Source organism: Anopheles merus, chromosome X (assembly GCF_017562075.2).
Source record: "Anopheles merus strain MAF chromosome X, AmerM5.1, whole genome shotgun sequence".
NCBI lineage: Eukaryota > Metazoa > Arthropoda > Insecta > Diptera > Culicidae > Anopheles > Anopheles merus.
In genome coordinates this window covers 4,772,767-4,781,494 of record NC_054081.1, presented here as the reverse complement: position 1 = coordinate 4,781,494, position 8,728 = coordinate 4,772,767, and the positions used below count along the sequence as shown (strand labels likewise).

Genomic DNA, 8,728 nt, shown 5'->3' with positions numbered 1-8,728 from the left:
CTTATCATCCCGCACAAACCGGAAGCCCCGAGAACGATCGTGCCGGAATGTTCGGCACAGCTTTGGGGCACATCAGCAATATCGAGCTGCAGCAATTAGCAAGCGGCAAATGTCTTGAATGCGTGAAATGAACCGGTGGCGCGCGTGCGCGCGCTCCCGTTCGGCGTAGATTATCCTTACGCAGCCAGCCAGACTTTATAGCCCGGCCGGCAGCTTTATTGGTTGCCTTAGCAGCGCAGAGATTCACCCACCGGGGCTGGCTGGTAATAAAGGTAATTTAACGAAGCAAAATGAAAAAAAAAGGAAGCAAATGAAATGAGAAAAGGGACGGCGCAATTCGCACACGCGCACTAAAAGGGATGTGTTAATTCCAGCCGGCGTCGTCTGCTGCGGCAAAATATATGGCACTACCCCCCCGGTGGCACCCATGCCCTCCCCACCCCTCCGCTTTGCCTGATAAGGCCGTGTTGGAGGCGATGTGGTTTGACATTTTGCCGCCGTGCTGTCATTATTACGCGCAAAGGCCCCCGGCTGCTTGGCCCTCGAGCGGGCGAGCGAGCGAAGATGCGCACGAAAATGCGCCGACCCAGGAAAAAGGGTCCCCGGCCCGCGCCGATTATGGGGCACATAAGGGAAGAATGAGGGGGGGGGGGTATGGTGTGCAGATTATCGAAGATGACCGATGCTGACAAGCGCATCACATCGCAGGTCCTATTTTTCATCCCTCCCCTTGCGCTTTGCGCACACGTACAGTGCAGTGGGGAGGGGGACCTTCCGAACGGTCCCTGGAAGGACACCAGTCCTCCAGGGCCTGCGCAAACCGTAGCCCTGCGACATGTCAAATTGACCTTTTGTTGTTCGAGGTTTTGCGCCGAGAGGCGCGCAGGAGTAATCGAGCTCTCGCGGCTAAAGGTTAAAAAGGCAAACCGTTTTCGCTGCTTCTTCCATTTTTTTTTGTACTGAAGATGGGACGATCACCACGCGGCATCCGCAACACCCCCCCACCCCCCCAAACAGGACTACTTTGTTGAGGCTATCGTCGCTTACCGGGCCGGCCGGGCCGAAACTTTTGTTTTGTCGCCAGCCCGCGGACGCGAACTCTTGGAGATAAGAAAAAAAACATAAAAAAGTGGAAGGAAAAGCAGATCGCATCCTCGACATTAACACCGTGTTAAGTAATATATCGCGAGCGAGCGAGCGAGCGAACGCCCGTGCGTACACTGACACTGACGAGAGGTGGCGGTGCTAGCGTGTTGGTGACCGGACAGTGCGGTACAAAAATCTATCCCCGGACAGTCGTCAGCAGGGCCAAACCCAGCGTGTATGAAGAGTTGAAAAATAGGTACTGATTTATTCACACACACACACACACACACACACACACACACACACACACACACACACACACACACACACACACACACACACACACACACACCACACACACACACACACACACACACACACACACACACACACACACACACACACACACACACACACACACACACACACACACACACACACACACACACACACACACACACACACACAAACATCCACGCGCCAAATCATAGGTCATATAGAATTTATTATTTTTTATAAAATATATTCTTCAAACAACTGGCGCGTTTCAAGTGAACGACAATTGATTTTTTTTTTTGTTACTTTACTTTAAGTGTTTTTACAATTTTCAGTTGAAAATTGGAAATACAGGGTTTTCGAGGATTATATAGACCTGTTCAGCGAGTTGTAGATTCGTTCAGGCATATAATAGACTCTTTCAGCGAGATATAGAATTGTTCGGAAGTAGGCGTTGACATGTTCAGCGATTCTGTGGTGCTATCATTTGTTTTGTTTACACCCTGTACGGCAGCGTCTAATTTTTCATTTTTAATGTCCTAAAGGTAGCTAATAATCATTCCCCAGGCTGTTTAATACATGAATTAGTTAAAACAAACATATTTTTACGAAAACCGTTTGTTTACCTTCTAATGTGAATGATCCAAGCTGCAGTCCAAGGGGTACGAAAGGGACAGCTCTATAGTATCGCCGAACTTGTCAACGCCTGCTTCCGAACAATTCAATATCTCGCTGAAAGAGTCAATTATATGCTCGAACGAATCAACAACTCGCTAAACATGTCAATAATATCATTGAAAACCCTGTAATGAGAATGATCCAAGCTGCAGTCCAAGGGGTACGAAAGGGACAGCTCTACAGTATAACCGAACATGTCAATACATCAGCACGCACGCATTGCACGTTCGCATGAAGATACAAAGCAGTAGTACCAGGAGATATCAGGGATTCTGGTGAATAATATCTTTTTTGTGATGTTTCTAAATAATTCCATACTATTTCTGACAAAATGCTCGTTCTTTACTATTTACAGTAGCCTTCAGTATGCCAGTGTGCCATTTTCTGATAAGCACACCAGATGAACGCTACTTCCGTTTGAGAGCACAATTTAAAGCCTGACGATGTTGAAACTAGCGTGAAAAAATTTCTTCCAAAACCTACCCCCAACTGCTTGCGCTGAAGAGCCACTAGCTCGGATGACGGGAACGGATCGGACTTGTAATTTCGATTTGGTTACGATTGACATTTTGTGCCCGGCTCTTGATCAGCGCAGCATCACCGACCGGCCAACCGACCAGGATAAGCTGGGCAAGAGCTTACACATTCACACAACAATTATGCATTATACCCAGGCACAGGGGACGGGGACGGGTCACCTGCTACAAAAGATGACACATTGTGGACGGTCGCATTGTTCCGCATATCGGACCACCGCTCTCGGCTGCGCAGTACACAGCCGCACCATGTTTTGTTTGACATTTCGAGCACCAGTGCTGCAGCTTCCCTTTGTGCTCCGGTGATTGGTCTGGTCCGGTATCGACAACGTGCGAGCGCGCGCGCACACACACAGGGAACCCATTTGTACGAGCGATAAGCGAATCCCGCCGATGACGATATAGGGCACGGCTGCTTAACCTTTCGCACAGCACTGTACGAGGGAGCGAGCGACAGAGCGAACAACAGACGCGTTGGAAAGGACGCAGCGCTTTGCAGGATACATTACTACTGTGTACTACTACGCGCGTGTGTGTGTGTGTGTGTGTGTGTGTGTCGCTTACATTTATTTGTTACGGCACATGTTTTTGTAAGTCATAACGGCGAATGAAAGAGAGACAGATTGAGAGAGTGAGAGAGAGAGAGAGCTTAGTTGGTCCAGACGACGATAAATAATGTAGCGCGCGGGTCGTTTAACCCCGCTTCACTTTAACCCCTTTGATCCCTTGAACCACGTGCGTTTGTGTGTGACATTACAAGATGTAACCAGAGCTGCAGGGACCTCTCCCATCTCCCCCTCCCTTCCATTCACACAGCAACGAACAATTACTACGACAAAACAGCACACCCGGTTTTATGTCCGTTGTTGAATACACACAAAAAAAAAAACAGAGAGAGGGAGCTATGAAGATGTTTCATCGCTTTGCGGACATTATTAAGTGCATCGCAGGCCTCTCCCCTGCTTCTTCTTTAAATCACCCACCAGCACGAACTTGACCTACGGGCGAAAAGGGGTCTGACATTTTCGGGTCGTTGATTATGATGAAGCAGCAGGACCTTTCAGTGCCGGACAATCATCCAAGTTACCAATCCAATAAAGCAGACTTGAGACCTGGCTGGGGTGAGATCTCCCATCTCCCACGTCTTCTTGACGAAGTGTGCCATTTGCCCAGTGTATTGTTTTTTTTTTTATTGGAGGAGCTTATCTACACTTTGCACAACAAAGTTCCGGGCAGCATATGATGCGGTCGGGTCTACAACCCGTCGTCTTGCTGCTGCGGCTTGCTGGTGGTGCGAGTCGCACCGGCCACCCCGTTCGTTTTGGTGCGGTTTTTCATGAGATAGAGATTGAAGTAGAAGTAGTACTTCTGCCGCTCCGGGTCCTCGCTCGTGGGCGCCCCGTTCGCGTCCCTGCTACTGTCGGCGCATGCCTTCACGACGACCTCGCACCGCTGCTTGGGACAGACGGGGCAAACGGGGCAGCCGTCCGTTAGGGGGAGGCTGGCCGGTTCGCCGGCCCCGCCCGCCATCACCTCGACCGGGGCCCGGTACTGGGGCAGCCCGCAGCCGAGATAGAACCGCACCGGGTACGCGTTCATGCGCGAGGAGAAGCTGACGTACTGCACGTCCAGCGCCTGCCGCTCGTCCACGACCGCGAGCAGGGGCCGCCGGCCCAGCCGACCCTCGTTCACCAGCACGGTCAGGTTGCCGTCGCGGGACAGCAGAAAGCGCAGCCGGAACCGGTCGGCCGGGAACAGCTTGTCCAGCGGGCTGTGGTACGCCTGCATCTTGAGCGTCTCCCGGTACACCACGGTGTAGACGTTCGTCATCCGCATCTCGTACGTGCGCGCAAAGTCCGGATGCTGGTAGGAGCGGTTCTGGCCGGACAGCAGTATCGCCAGCTCCTCCTGCCGGTTGCCCAGCTCGACCGTGAAGCTGACGTTCACCAGATAGCTGGCGGACGGTTCGTTCCCGAGCTCGGCCAGCTCGTAGTACTGGTCGAACGTGCCGGACGTCACCGTGTGCTCGAGACAGTCGACCGGCGGCACTGCACATGCAAAAGTCAGTTGGACAGTTTCGTTAGTTGATTGTGACACGCGGACGTCCGTTTTTTGGGGGTTTTTTTTTTTTTATTGGAGCAGAACTTTACCATCGTCCGGTGCGTCAGTGGTCGACGCCAGCAACTCCACCAGCAGCACCAGCGGGATGATTAATTGACCCCATCGCAGCCATTGGTTATACATGGCCGACACACTTTCCACTTGGCGAACAAATAAATTAAGCCGCGATTTGAATAAATCTTTGAAATCCACTCCCGCGCGCGCGACTTCTTCGGTCCAAACACTGTTGCGTTTTTGGTGTATAATCTTCTGCTAGATGTGTACGTGTGTGTGTGTGTGTGGTGGGTTTTTTTGTTGCTGTGCTCTTCTTCTTGTTGGTGCCCGATTGATACAACAGTAAGAAAGCACGCCGGAGGGCAAAGAGACGCTCGTCACATGGGGACGGACATTCTGGACTGAGGCCCAAACGCGACGCAAATGAATTAGCGACCCTCCAGCCAACCGGGCCTGGTCCGGGGTGAAAGGCACGCACGTTTTTGCATAATGGGTTTGTGATTACGATATCAGACATGAGCCTCTCACACAGAGAAACGATACAGGGCCCAAGAAAGCAAGGCGGAACAGCACATGGCCGGTCGTCGCTCATTTCTTCGCGGGCGCGTTATCGGCCCCGCGCAGGAAATGGGATGTGCTTGGTGCTTGTGTTTGCCGCTGATTCCGTTCTTGAACGGAGCTGTGGCAGCTTGTGGCGAAATTTAATGTCCTCCCCGCAGAAGATTTCTCCGCCCAGCGAAAGAACCTCCGGCTTGGCCGGCATGCTACACCGCGGGGAATTTGCCTATCGGAGACGGCTGTCATTCGGGACTGGTTCTATCGAGCTGTCGGAGCTGTCGCATGCGCGGAGTTCCTTTCTTTTTTTTTTTTTTTACTGCAATGCTTTTTATGTGTGGAATTCAAAATTTCCCAAAAATCCCTGGGCTGCGTCCTCTGCCAAACATTGCGATTTATTTGCGAGCGCGCGCTCGTAAATCAACCAGGCAGCCGGGGTTGACAAATTCACCCCGGCCCTGCTCACGAGGCTCTACAGTTGATAACGGGGGCACATGTTTTTGGACTTTGTTTGCATTTGTATTAATTAAGGCAGCGAACATCGGTCGGGCCCATTAGCGAGGCTGATTTGGCTGTGAGTGACCGCGTGCATTGGGGAGGGCGGCTATCGACAGCAATGCTTTTCGAAAGTTGCTTTCGAAGCCAATTGGCACGACTTATCAACGCTCACCAGGCAGCTCAGAACGTCGCCCGGGGCGATGGCAGGGCGGGGATTAGAAAGGAAGCGGTCCGCCACGGCATCGGCGATATCTGAGCGGCACGCCGCAGCGAAAGAATCTGCCTCGCTCCGGTTGCCTTCAATCGGGCCCAATTAATCCACCAATTAATCAATGGCGTGAAAATGTCAGAACTCCCAAGCCAAGGGGACAAGGCCAGAATTTTAAGAAACTGGCAAGAAGGATTGGGAGATTGGATGCACCAACCAAAGCAAAACACACAAAACAACACAGAAATTGGATCAGGTGGTTCCGTGCTGGGCCATGTTGGGGCATTCCTTGGGTGCAGAGCTAAGCAGTGTGGCACGAATCCGGCCCGACGCCGCGCTGCGTATATGTCACGGCATGATATGGCGATCGATAATCGCATTGTAAGTAAATGTTAAGGACAAGAGTCCTAGAGGATGTCACCGAGTTTTTTTTTTTTTTTTTTTGGAGGCTAGATCACGCAGCTGTCAATCAGCAATCGATAAAGTTCAGCACCGAGCACCCGAATCCGAGCACCGACGCCACCGCAAGCCACGAACCCGCAACGCCGCACTATCGGTAAATGCCGGAAAGGTCAGTAACCCAAATACCAAGGTCGTTTTGTGTATCAATCTTGCTTAGCGGGCCGAGCCGTGGCTTCCCGAGCAGAGTGTAGGACGCGACACTGCACACATTAAACACACGCACGCGCACGCACACACAGAACACACTCATTTATCTCCCACGGCACTGGCACGGCGCTCAGCACTCGGTATTATTATAATATTAGATTATAAAGCCAGCGGGCCAACGTCCAGCTGTGTGTGCGCTTTGGCGTATTTGCGTGGAGGCTCGGTGTCGGGAGTCGGTGGGGGGTGGGGGGGGGGGTAGGGGGGGAGCGATCACGATTTATGCTAATTATGCGATCTTTCACGCTAAAAACACTCGCGCGCCGTACCCGGCCCGGCCCGAAATCAATCCAGCTTCATTTGCCTGTCAAACGTGCCTTAATAACGGCAACAATCAAATCCAATATTTCATGCCCATTTTCAGCCAGCATCTCCGCCCCGGTGTTGTTTTTTTTTTAAAATAGCCCACACTTGGCCCGGCTCTGGTAATTTAAATATTAAATGATTATTTTCTTTTCAACCCTCTGGATGGATGGAGTGCGATCGTTTCCTCGCTCCTTGCTCAGGAAGTTCCTCTTCGGAGTCTGTGGTCTGCCCAAAGTCCCCGAAGGGAGCAACGTTTCAGGCTCTACCCTTAACCTTTTTGTGGGTGAAAGATTGTTTTACGGACGAAGAATGGCAGGTGGGTGTCAGTGGAAGTGTAGGTGAATCGCTTAAAAAAGGCCAAATGTACTGTGGAATGGAGAAGGAGCAGCTGGAATCTGGAATCTAAACTGCTCCAGATGTCGAATGCCGGCAGTGACGGCGCGCGGCGCAAACAAAGCAATAAAGCGAAGCGTTTCCGACGTCGCATTCAAGATCGTACCAAGCTCGATAAGCCACTTGCCGCGCACTTACACTCTCTATCGCTGTATGTTTTCTCTCCGCTGCTCCAAAAACTCAAACTACGGTCCTGTTGTTCTTGTTGGAGAGTCTACCGATTCTGCAGCGATTCCAAAGCCACACCCGACAGCTACACTTGAAAGGGGAGGGAAAGAGTCCTACACCTACTCCAGCTTATCGGGGGCACCGCATCTTTCAAGCTCGATCGCTTTAATTCGCTTTATCTGGCATATATTCTTGTTTTATGATATTGTTCCGCTGCCTGGTGCCTTCCATCCAACTGCATGCAATTATGACGAGCGAATGGGGGACTTGCAGCCTGCGAAACCTGCCCTCCAGACCCCTTCGCCGGCTGGCTCTACAAGCGTAAAGGTGAGAAGAACTCATTCTCCCCCCCGCCCGATCCAGTGTCCAGGGGAGACTCGAGAACAATATAACATTTGGCATTAACGCACACACACACACGGTTTCTGTGGTTCTGTGGCAGCAGCAAAACCAAAAAAAAAAAAACAAGGTTCTTGGTTGCACCGGGGTTTCGTCTTTCGCAACGGCGATAAGGTTACCGCCGTAGGATAAGATCACCCTGCAGTGAGTGAAGGAGCAACAAAAGCGAAACAAAAAAAAAAAAAACAAGAACAAGAAATGATGGAAGGAATTGGCACAGGTTCTGAGACGGCAGGATCTGGAGGATAGGCCATCCGTTCTCCTGCCCCCAGCTCCCATTTAAGCCCGCTAAACGTTTCCCGGGAGCGTCCCCGGGAGTGGATGACATTTCCAATGAGCATCCCGACGGTTGTCGATGATGACGCGCCTGCTGACGTGCTGCGGGGGAGGGGGGGGGGGTGGAACTGGTTTCCAAAGCAGCACAAACGAGGGGGAAGGAAAATGGATATTAACAACCGCAGAGGGAGGTTTTAATGTGCCCGGTTTTTGGGGATCCAGCCCGGGACACTCTCGGGCAGGCAGGCTGGAGCTGGTTTCCGCGCGCAGGCAAGCAGCAGGTTTTCAGCCGTGCCAGCATCTGCACCTGACAGGCTTGCTCCGGCGGGATGGGTGGCAGGGTGTTCTAAAAGGGAGTTTTTGACGGATCGTTTGGTCGGGTTTTTCGTTTGCAGACTCAGAGAATCCTGTGCTCTGCGCTGACTGCTGCTTTGACAGCTACTACACAAGCTTAGGATTGATTACATAGGCTGACATTTAAACGCCACACAAACACCCTGATTCTGGAGCCCAATTCTAGGGAGTCGTCCAAGATCTTCCGCTTCTAGGCGGGCCGATGTGTTAATGA

The 8,728-nt window shown here is 51.7% G+C and overlaps 1 protein-coding gene across 1 annotated transcript; it reads right to left on the bottom strand.

The window, feature by feature from the left end:
• Window positions 1-3,746: 3,746 nt before the first annotated feature.
• Window positions 3,747-5,142, bottom strand: LOC121598477. The gene is made up of 2 exons (XM_041925394.1): window positions 4,727-5,142; window positions 3,747-4,624 (listed from the first exon to the last, which is right to left on the bottom strand). The coding sequence occupies exons 1-2, from the start codon at window positions 4,818-4,820 to the stop codon at window positions 3,831-3,833; spliced, it is 888 nt and encodes a 295-aa protein (XP_041781328.1). The 5' UTR covers window positions 4,821-5,142; the 3' UTR covers window positions 3,747-3,830.
• Between the last annotated feature and the right edge of the window lie 3,586 nt (window positions 5,143-8,728).